Source organism: Lactuca virosa, chromosome 4, assembly GCF_052849685.1.
Source record: "Lactuca virosa cultivar CGN04683 chromosome 4, Lactuca_virosa_CGN04683_v6, whole genome shotgun sequence".
NCBI lineage: Eukaryota > Viridiplantae > Streptophyta > Magnoliopsida > Asterales > Asteraceae > Lactuca > Lactuca virosa.
In genome coordinates, this window is record NC_136429.1 from 118,454,887 (window position 1) to 118,474,877 (window position 19,991).

At 36.9% G+C, this 19,991-nt stretch overlaps 1 protein-coding gene across 1 annotated transcript; it reads right to left on the reverse strand.

The window, feature by feature from the left end:
• Positions 1-701: 701 nt before the first annotated feature.
• LOC145104950 (uncharacterized) lies at positions 702-1,277 on the reverse strand. Its single transcript, XM_079042108.1, has one exon. It carries the CDS (start codon positions 1,275-1,277, stop codon positions 702-704), a length of 576 nt encoding a protein of 191 aa, XP_078898234.1.
• Positions 1,278-19,991: the final 18,714 nt, after the last annotated feature.

Below are 19,991 nucleotides of genomic sequence, written 5' to 3' on the forward strand. Positions count from 1 at the left end.
GATTTTTAACATTCATCAACAAATTAATTCTCACTCAAAATGGTCTAGTGTCGGAGTACTTTAATAAACTTGATTATTTGTGGAAATTAAGAGTTTGATGGTCTTACTAATCTTACTGAATATACTTGTGAGGCTTTAACTAGACTTAATGATCATTTAAAAATGATTAAACTAAGTACAATTTATTAGTAGGTTAAATGATTCTTTCAATCAATAATTTGCTAATGGAACCTCTTCACAATATTAAATCAGCCTTTGCTTTGGTGTCTAGGGAGGAGTCTTTAAAAAATGGTTCTATATCCATTAATAGCAATAATGCTAAAACTTAATCCTCAGCTTTTAACAGTAGAATTAATGACCACATAAAAAATAAGAATAGGAATATGGGGACATATAATAAGCCCCTCTTCCTTTTTTTTATCCCCTCCCCCTTGTAGATTTGACATTTGACATAACCTTTTATTTTATATATATAACATTTTTAAATATATAATTATATAAGTATATATATTTTTTAATAAATATTATTATAAATAAAAAACAGTTATAAATAATTAATCAACTTTGGAATTAAATTGTCAAACAATAAAACTAAAACAATAATAATTATTATACATATTTAACCATTAAAACTAGAGTGATAATAATTGGTATACATATTTAGCCGTTAAAACTAAAACGATAATAATAATTATACATTTTTAGCCATTAAAACTAGAACGATAATAACGATTATACATATTTAACCGTTCGATATACGGGGTGATCCATTCAGCTGCACATGGACGTTTGCAATGAATCCATTGTGGCGCAATAGGAGGCAATGGGTACTCTCCTTCTAGCTCTAGCTTGACATAATGATTACCATAGACGAGGCCAATTGCAATAACAATGTGTTCATGAGCTGGTGGTGGAGTAGACCGAAGTGGAAAGTACGTTGTAATGGCGTGTCGGCTAAAACAATGTAATACCACGTTATATCTTGAAGCAATTAGGATACCTGTATCAGGCATAATCATCCAGTTTTGAAGCAGCGCTTCTTCGCCAAAGAAATTCAAAGAGTTATATAGTTGAAACCGATATTCACTTACAAACATGTCGCCATATTCAGTAGTATGTGTTTCTAACTCTTCCATTAAATTAACTCGAATTTGGTACCATTCATCTTGATGAAGACCGAGACAAGAAGCGATTGCACGGAATCCGCAATGTCCATCACCTTGTACATTGTGTACCTGCTTAATGTAAGGATGTAGTACATTTGGAAATTCATTCATATATGAATATGGAGAATTTTGTTGGTGTGCATATGAGCTATGTCTTGGTGGTTCATGAATATTCGTGGAACTTAACCCAAGTTCATACGTGTTTGAACAACTATGTCTATGGGGATCTTTGATTGGCGCATCAACTCAATTATCTTTGAGAGGCTTCTTCTTCAAACTATGTCTATGGGGATCTTCAATTGGCGCATCAACCCAAGAGCACGTCCCATCTTTTGCACCCATTCTATTAAATCGTCACAGGATTTGAACACCTGAAAATGACTTGTTTGGTTAAAAAAATTATAATGTCATTTGACAATTTATGAAGATAAAATATATGCTAATACCTTTTTTTGTAGAAACATCTGACAAGTTATTGACAGCTTCATTTTCTTCGTTTGGTTGAAAACTCACCGTTATATTGATGAAAATTGTTATAGAAGTTCTATAGGAGTAGTAATTGAGAATTATAAAGAGATGTGTAATGGTAAGTATAGTTGTGTAGTACTTGACATTTATATAGAGATGAATTTTTTTTTTTAAATTTGTTAAAGTTATAGATAAAGCTTGGTTTAAAAAAGCGCGCATCAGGCGCGATGCGCACCGAAGCGCAGCGAGGCGCAGCTAAAAACGCTTCAGTATGCTGTTGCGATGCGAAGTCCATGTTGCGAGGTAATGCGTGCGCATCCAAGTGCATCCAAGCGCATCACGCTTCTGTGCATCCCGATGCATCCTGGACAGGCCCGATTTATTTGAAAATTTTATATAAAATCCAATTAAAAAAGCCGATGTGTTGTTTAATTAAACTAATCGGCCCTACTTTTATGTACCCTAGATTATGAGATAACGTGTAGCCGTGTACAATACTCCTAACCCATACCCATGCGTACGTTCTTCTTCTCTCTTTTCTCTTGCGACTGAATCTTCTTCTTCTCCGTTTCTTCTGTCTTTCTTCTCTCTTTCTTTATCACTGATCTGTTAGACATCTTCTTAGATCATCACTCGTTAGTTCATCACTTACCTCTGTTTTATTCTACACTTCTACTCTTCTATAATGGATACTCTAATATTGATCCGGCAAGAAGATATGTACCCAAGACCCTAAGATTAGAAACAACTTCACATGCACTTTCTGCACAAAAGTTGTTAAGGGAAGAGGATATTGGCTTGTTTGGTGATGAGGATGGAGATATGGTGCTTGAGGTTGATGATTATGATGATGATGATGAGTGATGGAAATGATATTAGGGTCTACTAGTTTCATTTTGCACTATTATTAGACTATTAGTTATTTAGTTATTAATATTTGCTATTATGCAGTATGCACTACTTTTAGGGTCTGTTAGTTTCATTTTGCATTACTATTAGACTATTAGTTATTTAGTTATCAATATTTGCTACTATGCACTACTATTTATATATATTTATGGTGTTTTAGTATACTGGTAATCATGCATAACACATTCTGTTTCACTAATGACTACTTGTGCGCCTCATCTACCTGATACACGCGTATTCGCATTGCACATCGCGCATCGCACTTCGGGACCCTTATCGCATCGTAGCGCATCTCGCTTTTTAAAACCAAGAGATAAAGTCATGTTATTCTTTCAAATTACAAGTTGTAAAAAATGATGAATTATTTTTTGAAATTTGTAAAAGTCCAAAAACGAAGTGATGTTTTATTCTTTGAAATTGCAAGTTGTAAAAAAAGTGTTGAATTATTTTTTGAAATTTGTAAAAGTTATAAACGAAGTGATGATTTATTCTTTGAAATTGCAAGTTGTAAAATAACTGATGAATTATTTTTTGAAATTTTTAAAAATTATAAACGAAGTGATGTTTTATTCCTTCAATTTGCAAGTTGTAAAAGAAGTGATAAATTATTTTTTAAATTTTGTAAAAGTTATATGAAGTGATATGTTATTCTTTTAAATCAATAGGGCTATATAAAATTTAAGTTATTGTTTGGTACCAAAAATTAAAATACTTAAATGTGTTATAAAAGAATAATGAAAATATTGTTAATAAAACAAAAATAAAACAAAACAAACAGGCAATTGATGAAATGAAAAAATAATAATAATAATAATAAAATAAGCGTGTTATATTGGGGCGGAATAACAGGACCCGAATAGGAATGGTAATCTTTAATGTAAGAATTGTGGCTTAAAGGGATATAAAAATGTTTCAAATTAATTGAATATCTTAAAATTTTAAACCAAAAAATGAATCATCTAATCATATTAATTTTAATAGAATCTTTTTCTGGAAGTAGTGTCAAGAGTAATAAGTCTAGTCAACCTATAAATACATCTACAAAAAAAGTTGGACCGAGAATGCAACAATGAGACAAACCCATCAACAATTTCAACAATTACCCATTAACAATTTCTGTAATTTAGTCTTGATTAAAATAGAAAAGAGTTAATTTCAATATAATCTCTATCTTGTGGATGTTGGAGATTGAATCTTATTAGTCTTTTCTTCGCCTATTAATATACGTCTTTTGTTTTTTCTAATATAAAAACATAAGAATATATTATTTTCAAAATATCAACATATCAAAATTCTATATACAACGTGAGAGAAATTGAAATAGCAACGGAGTGCATTTCGATTGATCATGATTATATAAATTAAAACTTACAATGTCTATTTATCATGCGTGGGAGTTGGATTTTATGGTCAATGTTTGGGGGGTAAAAGGGTATTTTTAACTTATAAGATTAAATAAACTAATATAAACTTCATATCGCAATCAATTATCTTACGTTCTAATAAAACCATGTTAGCTCTAATTAAGATCATGAACGCATGCTTCAAAAACAAAAGATATACCAAACAATAATCCGCATCATATGAGTAGCTAGATAGAAAAAGTTTGAAACATAAACATGGAAATGGAAATCAACATCCAAAAGGAAATGAACACACTCAATAATTAAACGCATAACTTATTCAAAGGACGAAGCAGTCTTCACCTCAGCTAAACCATATCACCAAGTTCAGCTCCATTGACATTCCCATTGTTTCCACACAACCCCATACATGCGTTGAGACCCTGAGTAATACATCCTTCAGCTCCAAACCAAGCTCCAACGGCTTGGAACAATGCTCCAATGGCAGTCCCAGCACCTTGCAACCATGCTCCAATGGTAGTCCAAGCAGCTTGACTCCATGCTATCAGCTTATCTCCACATCGGTCTGTGAACAGAACCACATTCATACAGCCATATATGACCCCCACAACGATAGATCCAGCCCAAGTAAGCCATTTTCCAACAGTGTTCTTCTTCTGGTTGTGGTTGTGGTAGAAGGACAGAGATATGAAACCCGCAGCAGCTACGTTCAACGCCGTCCACCATAGAAAGTTCCTGAATCTCACAAGCCATACCAGAGATCTGGAACTTTTCTTCAGAATGAACATGGAAGCGTCGACAGCTAGGATGCATACTCCTTCCAGGAGGGCCGTCACGTTGCAGATCAGATAAACGGTGTACAACCAATCCCAGGTGTCGCCGTCGCCGTTCGGTGCCGCTTTAGCTCCAAAGACCGCATGTACAGCCGTTGTTGCCGTAATGAGTGCGATAGCGTAGGTTGCAGTCGCCGATGGTCCGGCCAAGGGATCAACAACAACAACAAGAGGTTGATGTACTTCATTAGCCATCGGTATCACTAGCTCGAAAGAAAAAAAAAATGGAGAAGAAGGAAGAACGAGGTGGAGAGAATTAATGGGGGCGTTTGTTTTGAGAGATACCCTGTGGTGGTTCTGTATATATACACCACTGACATGCACGGAGACGGCTATCAGCAGAATTTCGCACACCACGATACACTACATTGCATTTTTCTGTGGATAATGATTTCATTTTTTTTTTCTCATAAAACTTTTATTATAAAAATATGGAGAATGTCATTTTTGTACATGTTTAATTTTGTCGTTATTCATGCGAACATTGTATCGTATTTTGATTGTTATGAATGTCCAAGCAACTCATACATATTCATTTTTAAATTATTTTGTTTTTTTTACTTTGTTTTTATTTTTTACAAAACCCAACTTTTTGTATTGGTCCGGCCCAAACAAAAAATGCTTAGTTGTAATAGTTTTCGTTGACATAAATAAGTATTTGAACATTTTTAAACAAAATAATTTTGGTATAGAAACCAACTAAAAAGAATGTTATTTATTATAAAAATATAAAAGATATGTAAATATATATTACAAAAAATGATTTAGGGAACGATAATATATAGCAAAGTATCTTCAGTTTATAAGGTAAAAAATTGCATTAAAATATTTATGTTATGATCTTAAAAGTGTTATGTAGTATTTAATAGAGGAAATGACATTCAAATAAGTTTCGGAAATTGATCTAAACAATCCCTAAAAAAAAGTGTTATATTTAATAGGGAAATGAAATTCTAGTCCTACAAAGTTTCGGAAATTGATCTAAACAATTCCTAAAAAAATTGTTGCTTTATTGGGCATAAAATAGATGTTGATATGTTTTTTTTTTTTTTGTCGCTACTGTCTAAAATAACAAGTTTCATAAGCTACATCAGCTTTGTTGTGGACATTTTGTGTTGTTGAAACCTTCCCAAACCCTAAAATCGAGTGTTCATGTAATCGTATTATTCGGAGGTAGCTTGTCGTTGGACCATAGTTTCACATAGTGTCACCATGATGTATACTCCACCTTCTAATTTGGCGTGTAACGCTCCTTCCAGGTGACCCGTAAGGATTCTAGTGTACGCCTCTCGAATGTTGCCTAAAGGGTAAATCAACAATTATGTTTTTGAATTATCCTAATTTGAACATATTGGTTCAAGAAATTACATAGAACGTCGGCAGGGGTATCTGGTTGCGACGGTGAGGCGGAGATTAGACCTGCCTTGTCGTTTCCATTGCATTGATTTGTAACGCCCGCAGATCCGGGCTAGTCAATTTAGAGACGATGAGCATCAAAAATGAGTTTTTGATGGAAGATTATTTAGAAGGATTAATCTTAACCAAGTTGTAGTATATGTTACAAGGGTTCCGTACATATAAAGAACGCCGAAATCCGAGTTATAACGAAGAAGTTATGGCTCGTCGAAGTTTTACGGTAAAACCGGCACGGCACCGGGAGACGTAAATAGTGAATTTACGGTAAAAGACTTTTTAGCCTTAGTGATCAAAACAAAATTTGTAGTATACGTTACACCGAGAACATACAGAAAAAAGAACGCTCAAATCTGATTTCGTATGAGGAAGTTATGAATTTTATAAGATTTGGCATAACAGTGCACGACCCGAAACTCGAATTTTAGTTCGAGCGGTTTTTGGCCTACGAGACCTAAATGAGAGTTGAAGATCTCATTAATAGGAACTCAACGATAAAAAGACAGACGAAAACGGAGTCTGTATGTAGAAGTTATGAATTTTACGCGGACATTTAACAGTATAATCTCCTCCTACTGTTAAATTTAAGATCGGTGGAGAATTAGCCGACGGGGTAAAAAGGAAAGTTTTAGATTTTATTTTTACCAACACGTGGATATAAATAACGTCGGAAACGGAGCTCGTATGCGAAAGATATGGACGAAGCTTAGTCGCTACTCTTCGTGCGCGATAAATACGATACAGTTTTTGTAAATATGAGATAGAAGGAGAATTAGCCGACGAGGTCTAAATGAAAGTTGTAGTGCTCGTAAATACCAACTCGTGGATATAAAGAACGTAGAAAACGGAGCTCGTACGCGGAAGATACGGACGAAACTTAGGGGCTACTTTACTATAAAACTCTTATAAATAAGAGATGAACTCTTCATAATTTCTTCACACCACAAGTCTTTCTTTCTCTCTCTAACTTCTCTCTAGCATCCCTAAACCCCTCCCAAGTCTAGGGAACCTCCCTAGCACGAGAAGGAAGCCACGGAGCGCCCGACGGCTCCGAGAAGAAAAGCTTTCGGCTCGGAAACGCAGATCCAGCGAAGTCCGGTTTTTAATAAAACCCGCTGTAAGTGAGCTACACCTATACTATATTTAATATAGCTTTTATTTAAATATAGTAATGTAATTAGGACCTTATAATAATTATGACAAAACTGCACAAATGGTCCTTGTGGTTAGCTCAAAATTGTCACTTTGGTCCAAAAAAGTTTGGACTAACACCAAAGGTCCAAACTTTTCATTTTGTTGCGAGTTTGGTCCATTTTGCTATGAACTTTTTTATAATGACGATTTTGCCCTTACTTTTTTTTCTTTTTCAGTTTTTTTATTAATTCTATTAATTTTTTGATGAAATAAAAAAAAACTAAATAAAAAAAACCAACTAACCCCTCCGTCTCACTCTCCCTCTCTCTCTGTCTCTCTCCCCTCTCTCTCTCTCTCTCTCTCTCTCTCTCCACCATGTCACCGAAAACCACTGTTAGCTGCCGAAAGCCACCGCTACCTGCCGGAAACCACCACAATCTGTCGGAAATCGCCGCCACAACCACCATTCTTGTCAGAAACCACCTCCAAAACCTCCATTCTATCCGCATTTCATCATTCTGTTTCTTCACTCTCTTCTTCTCCGAAAACCTCATGAACTATCACCACCATTTGATGAATTCAAACATAATTTTCCAAATATGAAGAACAAAACATTCTATTTTTTCATATCTGAAGAACAAGAAGTATTTACAGACTTGTAAACCACAAGATCAACTAGATTTGTAAAGGCACAAGAACTATTTACAGATTTGTAGAAGCTTAACATTCTTAAATCAAAATTCAAAAAAATCTACACCGATATGGATCTAGAAAGACGAACTCGATACTGATATGGATCTAGAAAGACCAAGACAAAAAAATCTGGCAGTGAATACATGGCCTAAGTCGTTCGAAGGTGTTGAAACCCCTTCATCAGAGCTTCCACCGTCTTTAGATCTTGAAAAAAGGACGATAGTTTTTTTTTCAGAATTATAAAGGACGAAGCTAGGATTTTTCTCAGTTTCTCTTCTTCTCTGCCGCCCTTCCCACATGGATTAGGGTTTTTGTCCTGAAAATCGAGCTACCACTGTGGGATGGGTTTTCAGATATGAAGTGGAAGAGGGTTTTCAGATCGATAGACCTGAAGAAAGTTTTCAGACTTCACCGGCGTAGATCCGTTCTCGTCTGAGGACATTGGAGACATGAGATCACGACTGAAGACTCTCGAGGCAAAGAGGCGGATTTCGATTCAAGGTTTTATCCTCCGTCGTTTCGTCTTTAGATCACCATGTGTGTGTTCAGATGAAGCACCCGAGAACTGATGAAATCGATCTGATTCCGTCTTCATGATTTCGTCTTCTGATTTCATTTTCTTATTTCTCCATTATTCGATCTTCCCTCTATTTTCCCTTCCTTGAGTGTTTAGGGAGAAAAGTTTAGAGAAGAAACATATCTCAAATCTGGTTTTGGTTGGACGAGAGAGAGAGAGGGAGGGGTTAGTTTGTTTTTCTATTTTGTTTTTTATTTATTTCATCAAAAAATTAAGAGAATTAATAAAAAAACTGAAAAAGAAAAAAAGTAAGGGCAAAATCGTCATTATAAAAAAGTTCATAGCAAATTGGACCAAACTCGCAACAAAATGAAAAGTTTGGACCTGTGGTGCTAGTCCAAACTTTTTTGGACCAAAGTGGCAATTTTGAGCTAACCACAAGGACCATTTATGCAGTTTTGTCAATAATTATTTGGGCTATTATTATGGGTTATATAAGTGTCGTTATAATATCTTTTTAACCACTCGTGGTACGGGGAATCTGGTTTGGAGGGCCGCTTGGGTTGCTGGATTCAGAAGTGCTATATGCCAAAATATTCCTGCCCTCCGGTGTTCCATGTCTGGCCCCTGTCTGTACATAGTGGATGAAGAGTATTGTTTAACGCTTATATAATAGTAATACTAACTTGGAAAACTGCGAGACAATACTTGGGACGAGTATGAGTAGGTGTGAATGGTAGTTGAGGCCATTACTATCGGAAGCACAGGACTCACACTTGGATCGGGGAAAGTCACAGGGTTACCAAGAAGCTAGTAATTGATTTCGTTTTGTTCAAGTATGTTGTTACCATCGTTTCGGTAATGACTAAGAAGATTATTATTATTCCGACCCTAGTGGTCATATCAAATTGAGTCCGACTACGATAAGTATGTTATGTGGTTTAGAGAACCAAGTTCGATGTAACATCTGACTTAAGCCAGAATATTGAAATGAAAGATAATCGAAGCGATCAATAGAAGTATCGCGTTCGTTATTAAAGAAGCTTGTAGCTAGAAGTGCTACATTAGAACACGAAGGAAGGTATAGTCTGTTCTGGAATTTGACTCTAAGAGATCTGAGTCTAAGCACACGATGAGAGGTCATTAGAATATGACACATCGGCCCATTGTAGAAATCAAATAACTTATCTTGAGTTTGTTAAGAAGAAGAAGGAGTCTCTGATAAAGATCGAGATTGTGACATGAAGGTCATGATTTAAAATCTAACAAGAGATAGAGAACGGGTGCAAGATCAAGCACCGCCTGCAGGTAAAGAAGTCCAAGAGTTAGAAGGAACATAGAAGTTACGACTATTACCTAGGATGAAGAGATAACGTATGGAGTCATTATACAGCCCTGTTTCGTTGATGATTCCGGGACGAAATCATCCTAAGGGGGAGATAATTGTAACGCCCGCAGATCCGGGCTAGTCAATTTAGAGACGATGAGCATCAAAAATGAGTTTTTGATGGAAGATTTTTTAGAAGGATTAATATTAAACAAGTTGTAGTATATGTTACAAGGGTTCCGTACATATAAAGAACGCCGAAATCCGAGTTATAACGAAGAAGTTATGGCTCGTCGAAGTTTTACGGAAAAACCGGCACGGCACCGGGAGGCGTAAATAGTGAATTTACGGTAAAAGACTTTTTAGCCTTAGCGATCTAAACAAAATTTGTAGTATACGTTAAACCGAGAACATACAGAAAAAAGAACGCTCAAATCTGATTTCGTATGAGGAAGTTATGAATTTTATAAGATTTGGCATAACAGTGCACGACCCGAAACTCGAATTTTAGTTCGAGCGGTTTTTGGCCTACGAGACCTAAATGAGAGTTGAATATCTCATTAATAGGAACTCAACGATAAAAAGACAGACGAAAACGGAGTCCGTATGTAGAAGTTATGAATTTTACGCGGACATTTAACAGTATAATCTCCTCCTACTGTTAAATTTAAGATCGGTGGAGAATTAGCCGACGGGGTAAAAAGGAAAGTTTTAGATTTTATTTTTACCAACACGTGGATATAAATAACGTCGGAAACGGAGCTCGTATGCGAAAGATATGGACGAAGCTTAGTCGCTACTCTTCGTGCGCGATAAATACGATACAGTTTTTGTAAATCTGAGATAGAAGGAGAATTAGCCGACGAGGTCTAAATTAAAGTTGTAGTGCTCGTAAATACCAACTCGTGGATATAAAGAACGTAGAAAACGGAGCTCGTACGCGGAAGATACGGACGAAACTTAGGGGCTACTTTACTATAAAACTCCTATAAATAAGAGATGAACTCTTCATAATTTCTTCACACCATAAGTCTTTCTTTCTCTCTCTAACTTCTCTCTGGCCTCCCTAAACCCCTCCCAAGTCTAGGGAACCTCCCTAGCACGAGAAGGAAGCCACGGAGCGCCCGACGGCTCCGAGAAGAAAAGCTTTCGGCTCGGAAACGCAGATCCAGCGAAGCCCAGTTTTTAATAAAAACCCGCTGTAAGTGAGCTACGCATATACTATATTTAATATAGCTTTTATTTAAATATAGTAATGTTATTAGGACCTTATAATAATTATTTGGGCTATTATTATGGGTTATATAAGTGTCGTTATAATATCTTTTTAACCACTCGCGGTACGGGGAATATGGTTTGGAGGGCCGCTTGGGTTGCTGGATTCAGAAGTGCTATATGCCAAAATGATCCTGCCCTCCGGTGTTCCATGTATGGCCCCTGTCTGTACATAGTGGGTGAAGAGTATTGTTTAACACTTATATAATAGTAATAATAGCTAGACTATTAATTAGTCTCGGTGAATATTAGACTAAACTCTAGTGGTAATGATACTAGGTTTTGTCAAAGGAAAATTGTTTTAAGAGTAACGAAGCGCTGTCCGAGTACCGAGTCACCACCTTATCAGGTGAGTGCATAGTTACTTTCATCTTACACATAGATATGAAGTATTTCATATAAATTACGTGCTATGTGTGCATATTATCTGTATACTTGCTATCTATGATGGAGGAACGATTTTATACAAGTTTTATATGATTTAAACTTTATATGTATTTATATCTACATAATATGTTGGGTAAAACATGGGTAGATGAAATATGAGCTGGCTGATGAGTTGAGAGGTGATATAGACCATGAGGTAAGGGTGAGAGGTGGACGATGTGAGAAGCCTTTTTCCCAAATGATCTCCCCATCATCTAGCAGAGTATGGATGACAACCACGGACTATTCTAGACTGTCCAGTGGAACACTAGCAGGCTCGCAACCTGTAGGTGTTGTGAACGATGTGTTCACCCGGTGTACTCTAAACCCTGGCGTTCATGCAGACTTGGTGCCTAAACCTTGGCGATCATGCAGACTTGGTGCCAAAATCCTGGCGACTATGCGGACTTAGTGCCTGTTGTACTAACCCTGTCAACTATGCAGACTTAGTGCCTAAACCCTGGCGACTATGCGGACTTAGTGCCTGTTGTATAAACCCTGGCGACTATGCAGACTTAGTGCCTAAACCCCCGGTGACGATGGACTTCGTGCCGATTCCTTAGGATGATCCTTAGGAATGAATGAACGATGAATAGTTGATTCTTAGGGTAGATCCTTAAGAGTAAAGAAGATAATGAGGATGGGTAATTGGGTTGATTGTTTGATGTTTAAACATAATAATTATATTATTGTGGGTTGAAAACCTTATATACTCACCAGGTTTCCCAACCTGACCCACTCCAGCTTATTTCTATCACAGGTGTCGATATGAAGTTACATTACACTGAGAGATTTAAAAGAGATGTAGATCACTAGTGTAAATGAATGTAAGTTCTGTTTATGCTTATGTTTCTGTATTGACGATGACATCCCAAATGTTTTAAAAATGAATAAAAATACATTTCTTCGGAAATGCATTGATAACGTATTTATCATGTTTTATTGGGAACAAATTCCGCAACACTTTTATTCAAAATGTTACTCTGATTTTTAAACAAAGCATAAACAAAATCGGTCTTTTATGGCCGTCAAAATGGGGATGTCACATGATTCCTCCCCTGAACCGTTCCTTGCGACGTAAACACGGTGTTGAGATTCATCGACTCCACCTACTCTTTCTGTCTCACCGTTCACCTGATTGACCCAAATGGATCTTTCCATCTGTTATAATCCTAGTAACGCACATGGTACACCATTAATATCATGTGAACTTCAAGATTGAAATCTCCCCTTTATCGTTGAGAATAGAAGCTCCGCCTTCGGCAATGTCGCGTATCCTTAGGAGGAGAACATCTCTACTACCGTCGGACTTCCTCTTTTTAAATCCTCAGTCGTTGCAACGTTGTGTGTTGTGGTGGACTTGGTGATAGCTGAAGAAGAGGTTTTTGAGGAGCGTATGGAGAAGTAGGCGAAGATGTTACACGTCATTATTGGTTTCCTCTCCAGCGATAAGGTTGTGATCGGAATTTTTTTTTGGGTTTTTAGTTATTCGAACAACGAAGAATCTTGAAAACGGGTAAGGTGGTAGGAATTTCTCTGTTTTCTTAGTAAATCATACTAACCTTGGCCTACAACAAAGCTGATGTGGCTTATGAAATCTATTATATTAGGTTGCAGTGACCAAAAAAATAGTTGGACATCCACTTTATGCCTCCATAAAGCAACAAAAATTTTTTTGGGACTGATTAAACCAATTCCTAAACTTCGTAGGGCTAGAATGTCATTTCCCCTATTTAATAATTAATATTTGATGGTGTTTATGTCCATTAGCATAACCTATACAAAACGTCGAGACTACTTGGCAGCACAACACGCCAATATTGTTGGACAACACATCATGATAGCGTTGCTAGGAAACCTTGCCTCACAACACACTCTAGCCCTTGGTTAGCTTGGTCTGAACTGGTATGGACCAAAACCCAACCTAACTAACCTTGACTTAGCCATTTGAATAGAACATCACCTCATCCATGACAAGGATCCTCTATCCTTATACATGATCCATCACTAAGCATACTCCCTCATTACACCAAGATGGTTCTCTCAGGCTAAGAGAAACCATATTATCTAATATACCAATATAACTAGATCGTCAGAGCCTGCTCCTGGAGCACAGTCCTTGGGGCAGTTCTAATCATTCCGTTCTCTGATGGCAGCTCGGGATCTCATCATGGACTCACTAACAGCACCACTCCAGATCTATGTTCCTATTCGAATCCAATAACATATGATCCGAATACATGTTACATCCTTTGGCACCATCAGTGGACCTCGAGCGAAACATCCCTTGTTGCCCGGGGTTTTCAACCTCACCATATCAGTGATCTCTATAGATTCGTTCTTCATACTTCAGCTCTTCAAAGATCTCTACATATTTGTTGTTTAGAAGCCTCATCTGCCCAAAAGACCTCTACATATCTTTTACTTCAAATGTTTCATTTCCTAAAACCCATATCTAACAATCTCATCCAAAATAACATTATGATATCAACAAGTATATGGGTGTGATTCTTGGTTTCTATCTCTTAAATTTTGTGCTCCCACCTCTATCCATGTTTCCTTTATTTTCTAAACTGGATGTATGATATGGGATAATTTCAGATGTACACGTAGGCTAGCAAAAAGAAAAAGACGAGTCATGTACTATAAGTGTTAGGTTGTAACACAATCGATCGCTGGCGAAAACATCTGGTTATGTGACGTCATCATGGGTTACAATCATTTGCATACACAAAACAGTACACAAATATAACATATTATATAAAATTCTTTTAATAAGAAAAGAACATTTTCAACTCTAATCTAAAGGTGATTGGATTTAGGTAAACAAACAAAAAAATAAAACCCTTAAGTTTGTATGCAGCCTAAATAGGATCTATGTTTTCTCTATTGAACCTATAACTAAGAACATAAAAAAGAAATCTCCAAACTTTAGGCTATTTTCGAAATTATGATTAGAGGGTTTTAGAATTACATACCTTTTAGTTGTTATAGCAAACAACTAGAAATTCCCTTTGAAGATCTCTTGGAAGCTAGCACCATAAGTGTTGTGTCTCTAATGAAATCACACCCAAGCTAGCAAGAGGATAATATAAGAGAGGTGAGAGGGAATTTTCGTCCAAGGCTTGGGGAGGGAAGGAATGGACAAAATCAAGGGGCTAGGGACTCCTTATATAGTTGAGGAAACTTGGTGCTAAAGCTAGGGTTCAAGGGATAAGCCTTAGATTCCCGTGCTTGGTGACCAAGCAGCCCAATCCCCTTGTCCAAGGGGCCTTGGACGAAAACTCTTAGGCTTGACCTAGAGTTTTTTGTCCACCTCATTCCATGAGGTTCTAGAGCCTTCCTTTTTTCAACTATCAATAAATAACAAAGCAGTCCATGTACTTTTAATTAATCCAAATAATCCCAAAATTAATTCCAATTAATTTCTGATTAATTATTAATTAAATAATATGATTTCTAATTAATATATTATTCTCATAACACATTAATAAACCATTTATTTAATTTACTATTCACATAATAAATTAATATCTCTCTCTAAAATCATCCTTTCTGATTGCAAGGTTTGTGGGCAACCCAAAAGGATTGTGTTACTATCAATTCAAGTATATACCAATTTTAATTATGGGCTTAGACACCTAATCCAAAAGTCTCCAATTTGGAGAAGTCTATAACTATAATTGCAAGTATAACTTTTGAATTGATCAGCAAATTTTAGCTTCCAAAAGTTGTTGTCGAACTCTAACCTAGTCATTTATGTGTCCTATGATAAGTGATCATATAATCCTCTGTTCTACAAGATATCATTCGAACACAAGACATGGAATAGAATCAATCTCATTGTCCAAGATTTTTTTTCCCAATTTATGATTTGTAATGACATAGAACTTCTAATTGAACACATCAATTTAGTCATGGCTGGGCCCGACACTATAAGTCAACACCAAATCACTGAGGGGCCCAAAGATATCGCTTTTCCCGTAAAGGAAAAAGGAACGAATAAACTTTGACATATATTCTTGCACCATTTACTCATCAAATAATGCATGACAATATGTTTTATAACATCAAGTTATTGATGCGTTTACGTATTATCAATGCATAACCGATTTGCAAACTACAACTCATATATCTCCGTTTTAATATTATAAGACGTTATCGTCTCATAATTACTCGTGATAAATTCCATGAAGTAATTCTCTGATTGTGGGTTAATCCAATACTTAAATCTCCATTTCTAGGTACTCGGGAACATTGCAACAATACCATTGCCATGTATAAAACTCTTTAGACAATCTACAATTCAATTCATGACAATCTTAATTCACTACTTACTTCCAAAAGTATGACTGACTGTGGAATTTGAATAATCATATTATTATGGAAGTAAAACATGCAAAATGAAACACGATAATAAACAATTGACTAAAGGTAGTAAACAACCACATAAATAATTCTCCATTATTTAATCACCAAAATTCGATTACATTTACTTTGTTACAAGTTTCAAACTAACTATCTAACTACCAAAAACTAATATCATCTCTCACACCAATGCTCCTGGCATGCTAAATGTGTTTAGCCCTACTCAGACCCTATGTGAGTGGATATGCATGATTCTCTTCAGATGATATTCTCTTCACAAGCAGGTGGCCTTCTTCTATTATATGTCTGATGAAATGGTACTTCCTGTTGATATGTCTTGATCTTCCATGATCTCTTGGCTCCTTTTTCAATGCAACCTCTCCTTCATTATCACAGAAAAGTTCCATCAAATGCTTAATAGTTGGAACAACTCCAAGATCTCCGATGAAGTTCTTCAACCAAATTGCTTCCTTTAATGCTTCACTCGCCGTTATGTACTCAGATTCACAGATAGAATCAGCCACTGTCTCTTGCTTGGTCCTTTTCCAAGTAAATGCTCCTCCATTTAAATTAAACACCCATCCAGATTGAGAATGGAAGTTGTCTCTATCTGTTTGAAAGCTGGTGTCCCTATACCATGTTAATCTCATTGTATCACTGCCACCAAGTACTAGGACTTTGAGTCTTACTCAGTTTGGTATTACTCTGGATGGGCAGTTCTCCTTGGAAAATATTCATACTAAAACGCTTTAGCAACTTTCCAAGTATGTAGTTTGACCAAGTCCAATTAGTCTTTTACTCTCATCCCTTAGAATTCTTATCCCAAGAATATAGGCAGCCTCACCTATGTCCTTCATAGCGAAACACTTTCCAAGCCAAGACCTAACCTCTTGCAAAGTTGGAATGTCGTTTCCTATAAGAAGTATGTCATCAACATACAACACTAGGAAGGTAACTATACTCCCACTAGCTTTGACATATACACAGGACTCATCTTCACTTCTAGAGAAACCAAACTCCTTGACTTTCTCGTCGAATCAAAGATTCCATCTGCGAGATTCTTGTTTCAATCCATAGATTTATTTATTAAGCTTACACACTATATTAGGAAACTTTGCATCAACAAAACCCTCTGGATGACTCATGTAAACATCCTCAGCCAACTTCCCATTAAGGAAAGCGGTTTTGACATCCATATGTCAAATTTCATAGTTATGAAAGGTAGCTATGGCTAGCAATATCCTAATAGATTTTATCTTAGCTACTAGTAAGAAGGTCTCATCATAGTCAACCCCTGGGGTTTGAGTAAATTCCTTTGTAACCAGTCGTGCTTTGAATGTGTGCACATTACCATCCATATATGTCTTCTTCTTGAAGATCTATTTGCAACTAACTGCCTTCCGACCAGGTTGTTGATCAATCAAATTCCAAACTTGCTTCTCATACATGGACTTGATCTCGCTGTCCATTGCCTCTTTCCATTTGACTGCCTCAGGTCCTGTTATTTCTTCCTTGTAGTTAGTTGGTTCATCAAAATTTACCAATGTATTATCACTGATAAACATATCACCATCTATAGTTATGGGGAAACCATAGAACTCATGTGGCATTCTAACTCTACTAGAGCGATGAAGAGGAAATGAATTGTCAATTGGTTCAACTGGAATCTCTTCCTCAGGTTTAACTCTAGCGTCTTCAGAGGTTCCTTCATCGTTTAACTCTTAAATCTCTTCAAGGTCAATGGTACTCCCATTGTCCTCTTTGTATATGATCTCTCTCTCTCGAGAAAGATTGCTCTTCGTGCTACAAAGACCATGTTCTCACTAGGTCTGTAGAACAAATGTCCAAGGAACTTCTGTGGGTAGCTGATGAAAAGACATCTCTCACTTTGAGGTTCAAGCTTGTCATGAGTCTCTCGTCTAATGAAAGCTTCACAACCCCAAACCTTAATAACATACAGTAAAATCATCACTTCGAGGTTCAAGCTTGTCATGAATCTCTACAAATTAGGAGTCATGGTGGCTACTGTAACATTCAAGATTGGTAAGTTTCTCTTTTAGCCCTTAACACAAAATTATTAACATTTTGGTCCCTGGCTAGTACGTGAGGCGTACTAGCCCATTGATGATCACGGGTCTCGCCTTCGTACGCGGGGCGTACAAACCCTAATCTTTAGGGTTTTCACCCTATTTAAACATTATTAACCCACCTCTTGGACACTTATGACCAAACTCCACCTCCCTTTACCCTAAAAGTGAAAACCTAGTGCATTTGGTGTGATTTTGAGCGTATTAGTGAGATTTTGGTGGCGTTTTAGTGAAAGAATAAGAAGAAGAAGATCTTTTGGTGCTTGCTTGGGAGTGGCTTGGGCTTGTAGATCCAAGTTCATCATCTTCATTTCAGGCTATTTGAGGTATAAAGCTCTCACCTTGATGACCTTTGGTGTTAGATCTAATTTATGGAGTTTCTTATGCATTTTAGAGTCTTTTGAGTTAAAGATGAGCTTTTGATCCACTCCAGGAGCAATGTATGATAGATCTAAGCTCCTTTTAGTCCCCATGTTCATAAAATGCAACTTTATGGATGTTTATGGTTCATGCAAAGTAATAAGACCCTTATTAAGCTCTTTTTGAGCCTTGAGTCCCATTAAGCCATGCATGGGTGCAAAGTTTCCAACTTCACGTGAAAAGTCACCCTAAAGGATCAGATATGAGAGTTTGACTTGAAGTCTCAATCGACTAAGTGCTTAATGGAATAAGTTGGCACCTAGGGAGTATGTTGGGTGTACCCAGCTGGTACGTTGCACGTACCGGCCCCAAAATGTGTACGCTGAGCATACGAGCTGAGTACGACCTGTGTACTCTGCAGGTGGGCTTTAGGCTTAGCAATCTTCAGTATTGGGCCATAGTTTGGATTTGGAATTTGGGTCTGGTTAGGCCATTAGGCTTCTGTTTTGGTTTTAGGGCTAGCATGTTGGGCTTCTTTGGATTTAGCCCGTGATGTGTTTCGGGCTTAATTTGGAAGATTGGGCCATATATTAGGCTTTGGGTTACCATTTAGGATATGCCTTTTGAGTAATTGAGTTGGGCCTTGGCTTTGGGCCAGGTTAGATAAAGGGTAAAATGGTCTTTTACTCTGGTTATGGGTTAAGTAGTTTGGATCCTTGGTATGGGTCGAAATCCCAATTATTAATTGGAGGTTATTCTTATGATGATAGTGTGGGGATTTTCCGGACCAGCAGGCAGAGATTCGTTTGAGTGATTCAACAACTAGAGGTGAATTTCCTCACTATGTTTAACAGGTCAAAGGCACCAATGCCGACCCATGGTTTGTTATGATTAGTATGATAGTTTTTTACGTGACTCCTGCATGTGTTATGTGTTTTATGTGTATCGGGCGGGGCCTGATGATTTTACTGTATGTTATTTAGCTTTGTTATTTGCATTTATCTTTGTGATCTTTGGATGTGTTTAAGTGATTGCATGTTTACTGGGCGGGGACTGATGAATGACATATTTGTTTACCGAGCGGGGCTCGATGCCGGGCGGGGCCCAATGTCGGACAGGTTCTGATGATGGGCGGGGCCTATTATATGTTTGATATGTATGGTATGTGGTATTTTGGGGAACTCACTAAGCTTTGTGCTTATGGTTTTCAGTTTATGTTTCAGGTACTTCTTATTCGTAGGGGAAATGCCCATGATGATTGCAGTGCACACACCTCCTTGTATCGCATTTTTATGATTACTTTGATGATTTATGATCTAGTTGATACAATTTGATTCACCATGGTTTAAGATGATGTTCGGATAACAGTTTTATTAAATTAAAAATCGAAATTTTTGGTCTATATTTTTGGGATGTTACAACTACCATGATGCAAGCAACTTTTGTTGCATCATCGTAGTGCCTTTTGTTGGCGGGTAATTCTTCAGGAGTAGCATTCTCTTCGTCAAGCTTAATTAATTAGTTCTTTCTCAACGACATATTCCTTGTCCTTAAAACGAAGGGCCATTTTGATGTTGCGCATCCAGTCGTTATAATTGGTGCCATCCAATGTCACCTTTGAGCAGATAGACAATAATGGAAAGTTATGGGA

Coding starts and splice junctions, on each gene's coding strand:
- LOC145104950 (XM_079042108.1), bottom strand. CDS start 1,277: ATGAATGAATTTCCAAATGTACTACATCCTTACATTAAGCAGGTACAC.